Below are 16,752 nucleotides of genomic sequence, written 5' to 3'. Positions count from 1 at the left end.
GAAAGGATTCATTCATTCAAGGTTAATACAAACGGTTGCAACTTTCACTGGGGACGGTTGGGACATCCCCCCCACATTCTGAAATTGCTTTTTTGTCAACTCCAGTTTTATCATTGGAATGTGACGGTGTGCTTTAGGACCATGCGGATGCCTCCGAGCGGTCGGGGTAGGCTGTTTGGAGTGTTCATCTGACTGCATAAAAAAAAAAAGTCCAGTCAATATAGAATTTCATCAGAAAAACAATAGTCCAAACCCCATGTCTCTACTATATATGGTTCAAACCTTACAGACAATTTACTCTGAGAATTTAGCATGTTTAGAGTGAATGGAATGTCATCACAGTATGATAAAAAAGTGGTCACTGCTCAATAGAATTCTGTGGCGCTGCTCCGTGGCAGAATGGCGCTAACTTCGAAACTCAACTGACAAGCTAACTAGTGGCTGCAGGTTCAGGAGTGAAAACATGGGCTTTTTCTAAATGAAATCTGCTGAATACAATACTTAAAATGAGACTAAATATATATTTATTTACAAAGCTAAGAGATTGAATTTCAATATCCACCCTTTGCGAAGACAATCTGTTCCTGTTTTCGTAGTGTATTTCTGAGTCTTTCCCTTTAAATCGGCATAGAAACGGCCCCTCTCAACTTAGAGTGATCGCCATTATAGGCAATGAAAGCCAAGGATCTGGAGGTGAAAATGACGAAGATATCAAGTTGATTTTGATTGGTCCAACCATTTGGAAACACCTTCAAATGGTACCACCTCACAACGCCAAATATGGAAGAGATACAACCAAGAGTTGCACAGTCTAAACTAGCAACGGTCACAGCAAATTAACATTCTTATTTCATCAACACTGTCAAATACAAGTATATTAAGGTTATAATATTGTAAAGAACAATCTAATGATTCATTCTATGTAATTGATAATGACATAGGTCAAAGAAAACTACATTTTGTCATTGATTTTGTAACACCCTACAGAAAACATTTAAAAAATGCTAACCTTCTGTTGCTGAGAGCATGCTCTGGTGAAGGTCATTAATTTCATTTAAAAAAAAATATGATCTCCCTGTCCATCCACATTTATCTTACGTTTACATACTGTTATAGGACAACCCTATGATTACTACTATGCTCGTGCGAAATGTTGCCCTATGTGTTTTTCATTGTATGTGTGTGTGTGTGTGTGTGTGTGTGTGTGTGTGTGTGTGTGTGTGTGTGTGTGTGTGTGTGTGTGTGTGGCGCTAGGTGGGCTGGCAGTTGAAGAACTTGGTGAATTCTTTGCGCGGGGACCCCGGGGGTGTTATGCTGACTCTGAAGAAGCGCCCACAGAGCACGCTGACATCCACCCCAGCACTACTGAAGAACATGAGATGGAAACCCTTAGCCCTGCAAGTATGACAACACATTCACTTTCAACCTCCACACAACTGATGAATGGGTGTACATTTGGCCGAATCTGAAATCACAAACTATTCCCTTAATAGTGGTTCTTTATTATTATTATTTTTTAAATTAGATCAGCTTTAATATTGCAGATAGATTGTGGCTTCTATCAATGTAATTGTCTGCATCATTTCCAATCATTTCCAATCTCCCATATATTTTTCCCCTCATCGATCTACACACAATACCCAATAATGATGAAAAACTGTTCCTTAGAAATTTTTGCCCCCAAAAATATTATAAAAAAATAATTAAATATAACATTTACATAAGTATTCAGACCCTTTACTCAGTACTTTGTTGAAGCACATATGGCAGCGTTTACAGCCTGGAGTCTTCTTGGGTATTTGTGGAGTTTCTCCCATTATTGTCTGCAGATCCTCTCAAGCTCTGTCAGGTTGTATGCAGAGTGTCGTTGCACAGCTATTTTCAGGTCTCTCCAGAGATTTTCGATCGGGTTCCAGCTCTGGCTGGGCCACTCAAGGACATTCAGAGACCGGAAGCTACTCCTGCGTTGTGTTGGCTGTGTTCTTAGGGTTGTTGTCCTGTTGGAAGGTGAACCTTCGCCCCAGCCTGAGGTCCTGAGCGCTCTGGAGCAGGTTTTCATCAAAGATCTCTCTGTACTTTGCTCCGTTCATCTATCCCTTGATCCTGAATAGTCCCTGCTGCTGAAAAACATCCCCCCCAGAATGATGCTGCCACCACCATGCTTCACCGTAGGGATTGTGCCAGGTTTCCTCCAGACGTGACACTTGGCATTCAGGCCAAAGAGTTTTGTTTTCATCAGTCCAGAGAATCATGTTTCTCATGGTCTGAGTGTACTTTAGGTGCCTTTTGGCAAACTCCAAGCGGGCTATCATGTGCCTTTTACTGAAGAGTGGCTTCCGTCTGGCCACTCTACCATAAAGTCCTGATTGGTGGAGTGCTGCAGAGATGGTTGTCCTTCTGGAAGGTTCTCCCATCTCCACAGAGGAATTCTGGAGCTCTGCCAGAGTGACCATCGGGTTCTTGGTCACCTCTTTGACCAAGGCCCATCTCCCCAGATTGCTCAGTTTGGCTGGGCGGCCAGCTCTAGGAAGAGTCTTAGTGGTTTCAAACTTCTTCCATTTAAGAATGATGGAGGCCACTGTGTTCTTGGGGACCTTCAACGCTGCATAAATGTTTTGGTACCCTTCCCCAGATCTGTGCCTCAACACAATCCTGTCTTGGAGCTCTACGGACAATTTCCTCCGACCTAATGGCTTGTTTTTTTCTCTGACATGCACTGTCAGCTGTGGGACCTTATATAGACAGGTGTGTTTCTTTCCAAATCTTGTCCAATCAATTGAATTTACCACAGGTGGATTCCAATCAAATTGTTCAAAACATCTCAAGGATGATCAATGGTAACAGGATGCACCTGAGCTCAATTTTGAGTCTCATAGCAAAGGGTCTAAATACTTAATTAAATAAGGTATTTCTGTTTTTTATTTTTAATACATTTGCAAACATGTCTAAAAACCTGTTTTCACTTTGTCATTATGGGGTATTGTGTGTAGATAGATAAAAAAATATATATATATATATATATATATATATTTTTTAATCCATTCTAGAATAAGGCTGTAACGTAACAACATAGAAAAAGTCAAAGGGTCTGAATACTTTCCGAATGCACTGTATTTAACATACCATTGGTTTCAAGAATTTTGAATAATCATTTAAAGAAAAAAACCTCTATGTTTTCAATCTGGCATTATTTTGTGTATCAGTGCCATGGAATCGGTACATCGAAAATCTCTTCCCAACTATTTTTTAATCTGTATGGCACAGCTGTAAATGTTTTGATTCTTATACTTTTTTATTCATCACAATTTTCTTTAACCAATTTTGGCCTTTAATGCAGGGCTGACAGACAAGTTCCTTACTTTCTCCCCCTTCATCTTGCCTCTTTTTGCGGTATTGCTGCAATTAGTTGGTTGTAATTTTGGATAGAGCAGACATTTCCATTTATTTCTGTTAGCTGCATGTGTGACATACTTGAATAGTCCTATTTATGATATAATTTACAAAGATTATACCGTTTAAAAAAATGTTCCTCCAAAAATAATGCTTTTTTATCAATTAGTGTATTTGAGTTTAACCATAATATTTGTTATAATATTTGTTCTGTCTTTTCTGGTGGATTAAACTGAAATTGCAACCAACTTTCTTTGGTTTGTTTTAAAAATAGCAATATTTAGGAGATTATTTCATTTTCAAATAACGTGAAAGTGAGAGGTTGTAATCTGAATAAAGGGGAAAAGGCCATTCTTGAACACGGGGTGAGCCTTTCTTACTAATCTGCTAGTGAACCAGTTCGGATTTAAGTATAGCTTTTGCATGACTGAAGCCTTTAGTGAGAGGTCTAATGCTTTAATATTTAATCATTTCTGTCCTCCGAATTCAGATTAATTATATAAATAGGCCCGTTTAATTTTGTCTGACTTGCCGTTCCAAATAAAATTGAATATGTTTTGCTCATATAATTTAAAACAAGTCGTTAAGTGTAGGCAGGGCCATAAGCAAATAGGTTAACTGGGATATGACTCGGGGTGATTTTTCTACAAATAGACAGATATTTTCCTTTCCATGGTAGCAATATCTTATGTATTTTTGCTAACTTTCTATTAAAATGTATTGTAGTAAGAACATTTCTTTCTTTTGGGATATGAATACAGAGTATTTCCACTTCCCCGTCAGACCATTTTATTGGTAAACGACACGGTAATGTAAAAGTAAATTTTTTTTTTAGATCATATATGTAATATAGTACACTTTATCAAAAGCCTTTTCAAAGTCAGCTATGAATACCAGGCCTGGTTTCCCAGATTTGTCATAGTGTTCTATTGTTTCCAGTACTTACAGTTCATTCGGAAAGTATTCAGAACCCTTCCCCTTTTCCACATTTTGTTACGTTATAGCCTTATTCTAAAATGGATTACAGTAAATTGTAGTCACATCAATCTACACACAATACCCCATAATGACAAATGTATAATAATAATTAAAAAAGGAAATACCTTACTTACATAAGTATTCAGAACCTCTGCATCTAGTTTCCATTGATAATCGTTGAGATGTTTCTAAAACTTGATTGGAGTCCACCTGTGGTAAATTCAATTGATTGGACATGATTTGGAAAGGCACACACCTGTCTATATAAGGTCCCACAGTTGATAGTACATGTCAGAGCAAAAACCAAGCCATGAGGTCGAAGGAATTTTCCGTAGAGCTTAGAGACAGGATTGTGTCGAGGCACAGATCTGGGGAAGGGTACCAAAATATTTCTGCAGCATTTGATGGTCCCCAGGAACACAGTGGCCTCCATCATTCTTAAATGGAAGAAGCACTGTATATTATCTCCAATGTATTGTCCATGTAAAAGAAAACTGGATAAATAGGAGTAATAATATCTGACAGTACCTTTTTAATTCTATGCGCTATGCATTTTTCTAGAATTTTTGCATCAAAATACTGAAGTGTAAAGGACCTCCAATTTTTTAAATGGACTGGATCTTTATATTTGCCACCTGGGTCCTGTTTCAGTAATAGTGAAATCAGACCTTATTGTTGAGTATCGGATAATCAACCATTTTTATAAGAGTGATTAAAGCATGCTAATAACGGTCCTCCGAGTACATCAAAAAAGGTTTGATATTCTACCTTAACTGGTATGTCACCCAGCCCTGGAGTTTTCCCAGACTTAAAGGCTTTAATTGCATCAAGAAGGTCCTCCTTTTTAGTGGTTACTTAATAGTAAATATGGAATAGGGTGGCATTTCACTTGCGCTGAGATGGGAGGAGTGGCAATATTTGAGGCGTGTAAATATTTAAGGTAATTACAACAATGTTGACTGCTAACACTCTAAACATATTGAGCAAACACTGGATGTTTTTTTTACTCGTTACTGTAGCTTATGCTATTTAATAAACCGTAGTTGTTATCATTCCAAAGTGGACTAGGACGAGAATATTCCGTGCCCCCAGCAACTCAAAGACCTTCAATAACCTACACAACTTGAGACAACCTCATGCGGTATTATGGGGGTGCCACAGGGTTCAATTCTCAGGCCGACTCTTTTCTCTGTATATATCAATGATGTCGCTCTTGCTGCTGGAGATTCTCTGATCCACCTCTACGCAGACGACACCATTCTGTATACTTCTGGCCCTTCTTTGGACACTGTGTTAACAAACCTCCAGACGAGCTTCAATGCCATACAACACTCCTTCCGTGGCCTCCAACTGCTCTTAAATGCAAGTAAAACTAAATGCATGCTCTTCAACCGATCGCTGCCCGCACCCACCTGCCCGTCTAGCATCACTACTCTGGACGGTTCTGACTTAGAATATGTGGACAACTACAAATACCTAGGTTTCTGGTTAGACTGTAAACTCTCCTTCCAGACTCACATTAAGCATCTCCAATCCAAAATTAAATCTAGACTTGGCTTCCTATTTTGCAACAAAGCCTCCTTCACTTATGCTGCTAAACATACCCCCTGACTATCCTACCAATCCTTGACTTCGGCGATGTCATTTACAAATAGCCTCCAACACTCTACTCAGCAAATTGGATGCAGTCTATCACAGTGCCATCCGTTTTGACACCAAAGCACATATACTACCCACCACTGCGACCTGTATGCTCTCATTGGCTGGCCCTCGCTTAATATTCGTCGCCAAACCCACTGGCTCCAGGTCATCTATAAGTCTTTGCTAGGTAAAGCCCCGCCATTTCTCAGCTCACTGGTCACCATAGCAACACCCACGTAGCATGCGCTCCAGCAGGTATATTTCACTGGTCATCCCCAAAGCCAACTCTTCCTTTGGCCGCCTTTCCTTCCAGTTCTCTGGAACGAATTGCAAAAATCACTAAAGTTGGAGATATATCTCCCTGTCACGACTTCCGCCGAAGTCGGCTCCTCTCCTTGTTCAGGCAGCGTTCGGCAGTCGACATCACTGGCTTTCTAGCCATCGCCGCTCCACTTTTCATTGTTCCATTTGTTTTGTCTTGTTCCCTGCACACCTGGTTTACATTCCCTAATCACACTGCATGTATTTATTCCTCTGTTCTCCCCCATGTCTTTGTGTGGAATTGTTGTTACGTGTTTAGTGTGATGCGCTAGACTGGTTTTCCCCCAGGTATCGTATTTTGACCCATTGTATGTATTTGTCATACATTTGTATATTTGTGAGTGTTTTCGCGCCTGTTTACTTTTACCTGTGGCTGGAGGTTTTGGACGCAGTTGCGTCTGTTTTTTATGCCTCTGCCAAATAAAGTGCACCTGATCACAACTCACTGCTCTCCTGAACCTGACTTCGTACCAGTAGCGCACAACCTTGACACTCCCTCACTAACTTTAAGCATCAGCTGTCAGAGCAGCTTACCGATCATTGCACCTGTACATAGCCCATCTGTAAATAGCCCACCCAATTACCTCATCCCCATATTGTTATTTATATTTTTGCTCCTTTGCACCCCAGTATCTCTACTTGCATATCATCTTCTGCACATCTGTCACTCCAGTGTTAATTGCTAAATTGTAATTATTTCGCCACTATGGCCTGTTTATTGCCTTACCTCCCTAATCTTACTACATTTGCACACACTGTATATAGATTTTTCTATTGTGTTATTGACTATGTTTGTTTATCCCATGTGTAACTCTGTGTTGTTTGTGTCACACTGCTTTGCTTTATCTTGGCCAGGTCGCAGTTGTAAATGAGAACTTGTTCTCAACTGGCCTACCTGGTTAAATAAAGGTGAAATCAAAAAACTATTAAGCCATGGAACACATTGATTGACCAGTGAGTGGCCAAGCTCTCATTACACCTACAACTTGTTTATTAATCTAAACCTAGCCCTTTCACACCACCGCCAGCCTATGCGCTCATAAATTGCTGCTGTGAAAATAGCAAAAGTATTTCTGACACACCCAGGACCTATAGCGCTACCACCAGTGATACGATTTACCATTGCGTTAGGTTTTTTAAAATAGAGCCCTGTGTGTTAGCGAGAGGTGATTTATGTACTGTATACCACTATCTTTTCAGTGGGTTAATGACTGAGAGGGTATGTGAACTTCTGTATGTGCATAGTATGTGCCTGATTGTGCATGGTGAGTATGCAAGCAGGAGAGTGCATTCCTTGTTTGTGGGTCTCGTTAAAGCAGTGACTTTTTGTGAATGTGTCTGTCTCTGTGTCTGTCATATTTTACCCCCAAACAATTATTTAATATCGGTGTTGTATCTGAACTAGTGCGTGGAGGGAAGCGTATGTGTGGAGATGAGACGGGCATATGTGACTCTATCCCTGTCCCCCTCTGAGTCCCACGCTGGGCTAAGTGCTGTTTCCCTCCCTCCCCCTGGGGCCCTGACCAACTGGAGCGCGTCAGAGCTCTGCCGCCTCCTAATCCCCCGCTCATCTCCTCCCCCCTTCTCCTTTACCTCTTTTCTGCTACCTCTCTTCTCCTCTCTGTACCCTCCTCCTCCTCGTTTCATCATACATCCAGATTCAGTTATTGATTTATGATTTATAATTCATCAAATGCAAAGGATCAAATCAATGTTCCCTTCCCTAACCCTGCCTCTAGCCATTCTCCAATCGAGAAACAAGACTAGCATTTCCTACATATTGAAGCTTTAATGGTTTGATTGATCGTAATCTATTATGAAACTACACATCACAGCAGTATGTCAGAAAATTCACCCTCTCTCCCCCGCGGCAGGTAGCCTGGCGGGTAGGAGCGTTGGGCCAGTAATCGAAAGGTTATCGAATCCCAGAGCCGACAATGTAAAAATCTGTCATTCTGCCCCTGAGCAAGGCAGTTAACCCACTGTTCCCCAGGCGCCGAAGACGTGGATTTCGATTAAGGCAGCCCTCCGCACCTCTCTGATTCATAGGGGTTGGGTTACATGAGGAAGACACATTTCAGTTGAATGCATTCAGTTGTGTAACTGACTAGGTATCTCTCTCCTCACAGCCCATCATCCCTCAGAGCCCCAGCAGCAGTGTGGCCACACCCACCAGTACCCTGAGCACCCCTTCCAGGAGGGACAGCTGTGCCCTGCAGGACCTTTTCATCCCCCCGCCCCCTGAGGAACCATACACCCCCAGGTACACACACAAGCTGCCTCACTTTGACATACTGTATGCCTTACTTTAGGGATTACACAGTGTAGTCACTGTTCATACTGTATGCTTTACTTTAGGGTTTACACAGTGTAGTCACTGTTTATACAGTATGCCTTACCTTAGGGATTACACAGTGTAGTCACTGTTTATACAGTATGCCTTACCAGAGGGATTACACAGTGTAGTCACTGTTCATACTGTATGCTTTACTTTAGGGTTTACACAGTGTAGTCACTGTTTATACAGTATGCCTTACCTTAGGGATTACACAGTGTAGTCACTGTTTATACTGTATGCCTTACCTTAGGGATTACACAGTGTAGTCACTGTTTATACAGTATGCCTTACCAGAGGGATTACACAGTGTAGTCACTGTTCATACTGTATGCTTTACTTTAGGGTTTACACAGTGTAGTCACTGTTTATACAGTATGCCTTACCTTAGGGATTACACAGTGTAGTCACTGTTCATACTGTATGCTTTACTTTAGGGATTACACAGTGTAGTCACTGTTTATACTGTATGCTTTACCTTAGGGTTTACACAGTGTAGTCACTGTTTATACAGTATGCCTTACCTTAGGGATTACACAGTGTAGTCACTGTTTATACTGTATGCCTTACCAGAGGGATTACACAGTGTAGTCACTGTTTATTCTGTATGCCTTACCAGAGGGATTACACAGTGTAGTCACTGTTTATTCTGTATGCCTTACCAGAGGGATTACACAGTGTAGTCACTGTTTATACTGTATGCTTACTTTAGGGATTACACAGTATAGTCACTGTTCATACTGTATGCCTTACTTTAGGGATTACACAGTGTAGTCACTGTTTATACTGTATGCTTTACCTTAGGGATTACACAGTGTAGTCACTGTTTATACTGTATGCCTTACCAGCCTTACCAGAGGGATTACACAGTGTAGTCACTGTTCATACTGTATGTCTTACCAGAGGGATTACACAGTGTAGTCACTGTTCATACTGTATGCCTTACTAGAGGGATTACACAGTGTAGTCACTGTTCATACTGTATGCCTTACCAGAGGGATTACACAGTGTAGTCACTGTTCATACTGTATGCCTTACCAGAGGGATTACACAGTGTAGTCACTGTTCATACTGTATGCCTTACTAGAGGGTTTACACAGTGTAGTCACTGTTTATACAGTATGCCTTACCTTAGGGATTACACAGTGCAATCACTGTTTATACAGTATGCCTTACCAGAGGGATTACACAGTGTAGTCACTGTTCATACTGTATGCTTTACTTTAGGGTTTACACAGTGTAGTCACTGTTTATACAGTATGCCTTACCTTAGGGATTACACAGTGTAGTCACTGTTTATACTGTATGCCTTACCTTAGGGATTACACAGTGTAGTCACTGTTTATACAGTATGCCTTACCAGAGGGATTACACAGTGTAGTCACTGTTCATACTGTATGCTTTACTTTAGGGTTTACACAGTGTAGTCACTGTTTATACAGTATGCCTTACCTTAGGGATTACACAGTGTAGTCACTGTTCATACTGTATGCTTTACTTTAGGGATTACACAGTGTAGTCACTGTTTATACTGTATGCTTTACCTTAGGGTTTACACAGTGTAGTCACTGTTTATACAGTATGCCTTACCTTAGGGATTACACAGTGTAGTCACTGTTTATACTGTATGCCTTACCAGAGGGATTACACAGTGTAGTCACTGTTTATTCTGTATGCCTTACCAGAGGGATTACACAGTGTAGTCACTGTTTATACTGTATGCTTACTTTAGGGATTACACAGTATAGTCACTGTTCATACTGTATGCCTTACTTTAGGGATTACACAGTGTAGTCACTGTTTATACTGTATGCTTTACCTTAGGGATTACACAGTGTAGTCACTGTTTATACTGTATGCCTTACCAGCCTTACCAGAGGGATTACACAGTGTAGTCACTGTTCATACTGTATGTCTTACCAGAGGGATTACACAGTGTAGTCACTGTTCATACTGTATGCCTTACCAGAGGGATTACACAGTGTAGTCACTGTTCATACTGTATGCCTTACCAGAGGGATTACACAGTGTAGTCACTGTTCATACTGTATGCCTTACCAGAGGGATTACACAGTGTAGTCACTGTTCATACTGTATGCCTTACCAGAGGGATTACACAGTGTAGTCACTGTTCATACTGTATGCCTTACTAGAGGGATTACACAGTGTAGTCACTGTTCATACTGTATGCCTTACCAGAGGGATTACACAGTGTAGTCACTGTTCATACTGTATGCCTTACTAGAGGGATTACACAGTGTAGTCACTGTATGTTGTACTTTGATTATGTTTTATGTTATTAACTGCAGTGTAATACTGTAGTGGTTTACCTGTGTAATTACTTCACTGTGAATTTAGTCAGTTTGTTCCCTTTTGTGGGGGGATTTATGTGCCTTGTAGTTTATGACTTTGTTGAAGTTTACCCATGCAGTCGATGCTCCATAGGCGAACAGACTCTCTCCATGATCTGTGCTGCAGAGACGACAAGGGAAATCTATCAGGTGACGACGACCTCCAAACTGACATCCCGGTGGCCAAGGGCTCTGAGTCCCCCAACTCCTTCCTGGACCAGGAGTGTCGCCGACGTTTCCCTCTGGTGGAGGAGGATGCCGTTCTGTACTGCTACGAATACGACCAGAACCACGGGCCTCCACCTGTCCGCAGGGACTGCACCCCCACTTATGGTATGACCCAGTCCAAACCGCATATTTGTATGAGTGATGTCAGTCCCCCATATACTGTATGGTATGGTAGTCCAAGCCTGTTTGTTTGTGGGATGTCTATCCCCCACATATGTTACGACCCAGTCCAAGGCTGTGTGTTTGTATGAGAGATGCATGTGGTGCACTTCCTACAGATTTGATCACTCTTTTCTTGCTGCGAAAATGTTCCTGCGAAGCAGGAAATGCAAACTTGTAGTGTATTTCTGTTTAAAAAATGCTTCTGAAGTTTGTAATTTCCACTTTGAACATTTCAGACTTGATTTGCCCTAACAAAAAGTGTATCAACCCCTACAAAAATCCCCATTAATTATAATACACATAATAATTCACATTTCCTGTTGCTGCAGGATTATTTTCCTGCTGTAGCAAAATGAAGATCCTACATCTGTATGCAATGTCTGCTGTGTTTGTGATGTTTGTGTCACTGTATTGTTAATATAGGCTGTTTGTAGCTCTTAGATTTTCCTGGGTAGGTCTGTAATGTTGTGTGTTATCTGTGCTGCGTGCTCCAGGCAGGCTTAGGCCCATCTCCATGCCAGTGGAATATAACTGGGTGGGAGACTATGAAGACCCGGCCAAGCTGAAGAGAGAGAGCAGGAGAGGTGAGTGGGAGGCCGGGATGGAGAGAAAGGGAGAGATAAAAAGAGAGGGGAGACAGAAAGAGAGAGCTATAGCAGCAGAGGTGAGTGGGTGGATATCTCTCATAATTGGGTTTTCTGCCTCCCCATCTCAGATGTCTTAGCCAAGGGACTAGGAAGCTGAGCAGCCAGGCAGGGCTCAGTGCATAATAGATATGATGCTGAATTAGCTATCCTCCTCTCTATCTGTCCCTCTTTTCCAGTCTCTTCTTTCTGTGTATCTTTGTTAGTACCTCCTACTCTCTTTCTCTTTCAATCTCACCCATTTGTCTCAGTGACTCTCTGCCTCTCTCTCTCTCTTTGCTTTTGGGTCTTGAAGGTATGTCGTTGCCTTGGCAACTGTAACCAGGCTCTTCCCAAGATTTGCTTGGTTTGATTGGTTGCTGCCAGGCCTGGTGGTGAACAGAGTAGGAAGAGAGCGAATGGCCTTGCTTCAGTCTGAGAGGCAGCCACTGTGATGTTGTGTTTTTTATTCCCAATGGCAGTCAATTTATTTTTCCCCTGGGCTTTTCAGCATCAGTTAGGGTGCTATATTTATCCGCATATTTGGCAAGAGGCAGTATCTTGACATATTGCCTAAAAGCAACATTTCTTTACATTTTTTTGGAAGATGTCTTGCAATCAGCATAATGACAATCCTTTAGAAATGGCTCTGTTGGTTCAGTACAGTAATGGGGTTTGAGTGAAGCCTAGGCATTTGACTGAATGACAAGACCGAGTAAAGCCTCAGAGCCCTAAAGCCGAATGCCTGGACACACCACAGGATTACACAAAACATAAATTACACTTCCCAATGACATGGCTCCCAAAACTAGCCTATAGGAGTCAGATGGATGTTCATCAGGGGCCTTGCTGTATCCTCAAGGCCCTAATGACATGACTAAGTCCACAAGTCCCACAACTGTCCCTTTTCATCCAAGCAATCATTACACAATCTCTAGAATTGGCTTTTGGCTTGTTTTTTGCTGTTGTTTAAAGTTTGTAGTAACAAAGTGACAGCACAATGAATATTCAGTAGGTAGAAATTATGTACACATAGTAGGCCGATATAATTAAATGGCGTTAGACAAAGTGATCTAATTGCTGGCCTCCCCTGCTCTCGTAGAGAACTCCCTGCTGTGCTATGTGAATCAGAGTGAGGACAAGGCCATGCCAGAGGAGTACCTGACAGGACGCAGCAGGAAGAAGAGTGACAAGGGCAGCCCCGCCCACTACGCCCTCCTCCCAGCCCTCCAGATGGAAGTCTCCACGTCCGGCTCTGAATCCGCCTCCCTCTACCATGTAAGTCTAATTGGTCCCAGGGCCCTGAGACAACACGGATGCGTTTTTTTGTTGTGATTATGATTAGATATATAGAGGTCTGAGCACAGTGGAGACAGATCAATGTGGTTTGATATCTCTCATTTTCCTGTGTGTTATTTTGTAGATGTTTGAACGATCCTCGCTGCGCTCAAGGTCTAGGAAGAAGAGTAAAGGTGAGTTATTCAAAACCTACAGTCCACAACGCATGTACAGTTTCAAATATACACAACATACATAAATGTAATCTGATGCAGACCACCCAATACAGTTGTTTCATTGATACTCCTCTCTCCTCCCTACAGCTGGTGACTCTTTGTCCTCCATCAGTAAGAGGCGTATCTCATGTAAGGACCTGGGGCGGGGGGACTGTGAGGGCTGGCTGTGGAAAAAGAAGGATGCTAAAAGCTACTTCTCCCAGAAGTGGAAGAAATACTGGTTCATCCTGAAAGATACCTGCCTATACTGGTACATGAATGAGGAGGTGAGTGTGTGAGTGATACGGACAAACTCGCTAATTTGTTGTACTGTGACTCCCTCTCTGCATCTTGGTTATCTTGTGAAAATGTTAACCTCTATATTTTTTGTAACTCAGAAAAGTAATGTTTGTTGGACTCAGAACAGTGTATGATATTCTGTTTTTTCCTCCCTCAGGATGAAAAGGCAGAGGGCTTTGTTAGTCTCCCAGAATTCAAGATTGATCGTGCATCTGAGTGCCGTAGGAAGTAGTGAGTATTTGTGTTTGTATACAATAAATTAATATGTGAGTCTTGTAGTCTGTTTGTCTGTGTGAACCTTGGCATGTATTTGTTTGAATCTATTGAGGATGTAGTGTGTGAGTCTTTAAATACAATATATGTTCAGTATATGCAACCTGTGTTTGTGCCCCAGAATACTTACAGTTAGTGCTGAGCGATTAACCAACATTTCATTTTTTGTTGTTGTTATTAAACAACTAGTTGACCGACGTCGGTACAATTACTTGAATTCCATTTAGTTCGTTTTTTTTTTCTGAGCCCAGCGTGACGTTTCTCTGGAGAAATCTTTCAAGACAGAAATCAAGTCAAGAACTATGTGGAACGCTGGGCTAAAGGGAGTTGTAGTTCGCAAATATTCAACCTAGTTTAGCTCAGAAACGTGGTAATTAACTATAATCCTATAATCCATTGCGCCAGTTTTTTCTTTTTTGGACAGAGATGGATCAGAGGGGAAGAGGCGAAGCGAGAGATTTTACTCGCGCCAAAATCTGTCCAAAATAAGCCCAATGCTTTTCAATGGGCTTATTTTGGATTTAAACGTGTCGCCTGCCTTCCTGCCTTTGGGACAACGACTCCCATGGTTAGGACGGAGATAATAGCATCTCGCCATTATATACAGATCTCTGGATGGATACACTTTTACGCAGGGGCGCAACTTTCACTGGGGACAGGGACGGGGGGGACGGGGAAGGGGACATGTCCCCCCACATTTTGAAATTGCATTTTTGATCCCCCCCAGTTTTATCATTGGAATGTGATACAAAATGAGGCAACGGTGTGCTTTAGGATTTTGCGGACGTCCCCGAGAGGTCGGTAGGCTGTTCGGAGTGTTTATTTAACTGGATAGAAAAAAGAAAGGTTCGATCCGTGTTGCATGTTCGCGGGTTTCCAGTAAAATTGTGTCAGGCAGTCTGTTGCTGAACGAGTGAGTGGCGTGGAGGGCCGGAGGGGGGTGTGCGTGTGTGTGTTGAGAGAGCACTACATTTATTGGCTGTGTCACGTGAGCGAGAGGAGAGAGAGCAGCACGTGTGCACATTGTGACAACTTTTTCCCAGTTGTAGGTAGGCTATTTAGATTGTCATTATGGAGACACCTATTTCCAAACTTTTTTCCATAAAACATAGGTAAAGATGGTATACAGAAGATAGCCCTATTTGGTAAAAGACCAAGTCCATATTATGGCAAGAACAGCTCAAATAAGAAAAGAGAAACGACAGTCTATCATTACTTTCAAACATGAAGGTCAGTCAATCCAGAAAATGTCAAGAACTTATGAAAGTTTCTTCAAGTGCAGTCGCAAAAACCATCAAGCGCTATGATGAAGCTGGCTCTAATGACGACCGCCACAGAAAGGAAGACCCAGAATTACCTCTGCTGCAGAGGATAAGTTCATTAGAGTTACCAGTCTCAGAAATTGCAGCCCAAATGAATGCTTCAGAGAGTTCAAGTAACAGACACATCTCAACATCAACTGTTCAGAGGAGACTGCGTGAATCAGGCCTTTATGGTCAAATTGCTGCAAAGAAACCACTACTAAAGGACACAAATAAGAAGAACAGACTTGCTTGGGCCAAGAAACATGAGCAATGGACATTAGACCAGTGGAAATCTGTCCTTTGATCTGATGAGTCCAAATTTGAAATGTTTGGTTGTGTCTTTGTGAGACGCAGTGTAGGTGAAAGGATGATCTCTGCATGTGTGGTTCCAACCGTGAAGCATGGAGGAGGAGGTTTGATGGTGTGGGGTTGCTTTGCTGGTGACAATGTCTGTGATTAATTTAAAATGCAAGGAACACTTAACCAACATGGCTACCACAGCATTCTGCAGCGATATGCCATCCCATCTGGTTTGCGCTTAGTAGGACTATCATTTGTTTTTCAACAGGACAATGACCCAACACACCTCCAGACTGTGTATGGGCTATTTGACCAAGAAGAAGAGTGATGAAGTGCTGCATCAGATGACCTGGCCTCCACAATCACCCGACCTCAACCCAGTTGAGATGGTTTGGGATGAGTTGGACCGCAGAGTGAAGGAAAAGCAGCCAACAAGTGCCCAGCATATGTGGGAACTCCTTCAAGACTGCTGGAAAAGCATTCCAGGTGAAGCTGGTTGAGAGAATGCCAAGAGTGTGCAAAGCTGTCTTCAAGGCCAAATATATTTTGATTTGTTTAACACTTTTTTTTACTACATGATTTCATGTGTTATTTCATGGTTTTGACGTCTTCACTATTATTCTGCAATGTATAAAATAGTAAATATAAAGAAAAACCCTTGAATGAGTAGGTGTGTCCAGACTTTTGACTGTTACTGTACATATTGTCGTGTCTTGACTTTAATATTAATCTGAAGACTGTTATTTATCAAATTAACTAATTATCTTTAATTGTTACCCGATTTAAATTAATCATGTAACAATTAACTGATTAGGATCTGGGGCACCACGAGAGCGCTCTTTAACTAGTTACCATCTCCTGAATGAAACTCTAAAAGGTCTTTACCTATCACATCCATAAACAGTTAACTTATTAATCATAACCTTGTATCATATCACCATTCTGAACAGTCGTAACCTCATTGCATCTGTGACACGCCCTGACCATAGAGAGCCCTTGGTTCTCTATGGTGTAGTTGTCATGCAACTCTAACATGCAGGAGGGGTGAAGTCA

At 41.7% G+C, this 16,752-nt stretch overlaps 1 protein-coding gene across 7 annotated transcripts in view; it reads left to right on the top strand.

Annotated features, from left to right (window-relative positions):
- Nucleotides 1-16,752, top strand: part of LOC115154434 (connector enhancer of kinase suppressor of ras 2) — a 55,838-nt gene that overhangs the window by 24,043 nt on the left and 15,043 nt on the right. For 2 of the 7 annotated variants that reach the window (XM_029700635.1, XM_029700634.1), the window contains exons 9-16: nucleotides 1,255-1,401; nucleotides 8,460-8,593; nucleotides 11,111-11,349; nucleotides 11,901-11,990; nucleotides 13,132-13,307; nucleotides 13,453-13,501; nucleotides 13,631-13,809; nucleotides 13,980-14,053. In XM_029700635.1, the coding sequence (XP_029556495.1) occupies nucleotides 1,255-1,401; nucleotides 8,460-8,593; nucleotides 11,111-11,349; nucleotides 11,901-11,990; nucleotides 13,132-13,307; nucleotides 13,453-13,501; nucleotides 13,631-13,809; nucleotides 13,980-14,053 (1,088 nt within the window). The remainder of the gene's footprint in view (nucleotides 1-1,254; nucleotides 1,402-8,459; nucleotides 8,594-11,110; nucleotides 11,350-11,900; nucleotides 11,991-13,131; nucleotides 13,308-13,452; nucleotides 13,502-13,630; nucleotides 13,810-13,979; nucleotides 14,054-16,752) is intronic. The other 5 variants (XM_029700637.1, XM_029700636.1, XM_029700641.1 and 2 more) reach the window with 3 other exon arrangements.

Source organism: Salmo trutta, chromosome 19, assembly GCF_901001165.1.
Source record: "Salmo trutta chromosome 19, fSalTru1.1, whole genome shotgun sequence".
Lineage (NCBI taxonomy): Eukaryota > Metazoa > Chordata > Actinopteri > Salmoniformes > Salmonidae > Salmo > Salmo trutta.
The sequence above is the reverse complement of the archived record's forward strand: the minus strand, read 5'-3'. Positions and strand labels throughout refer to the sequence as shown.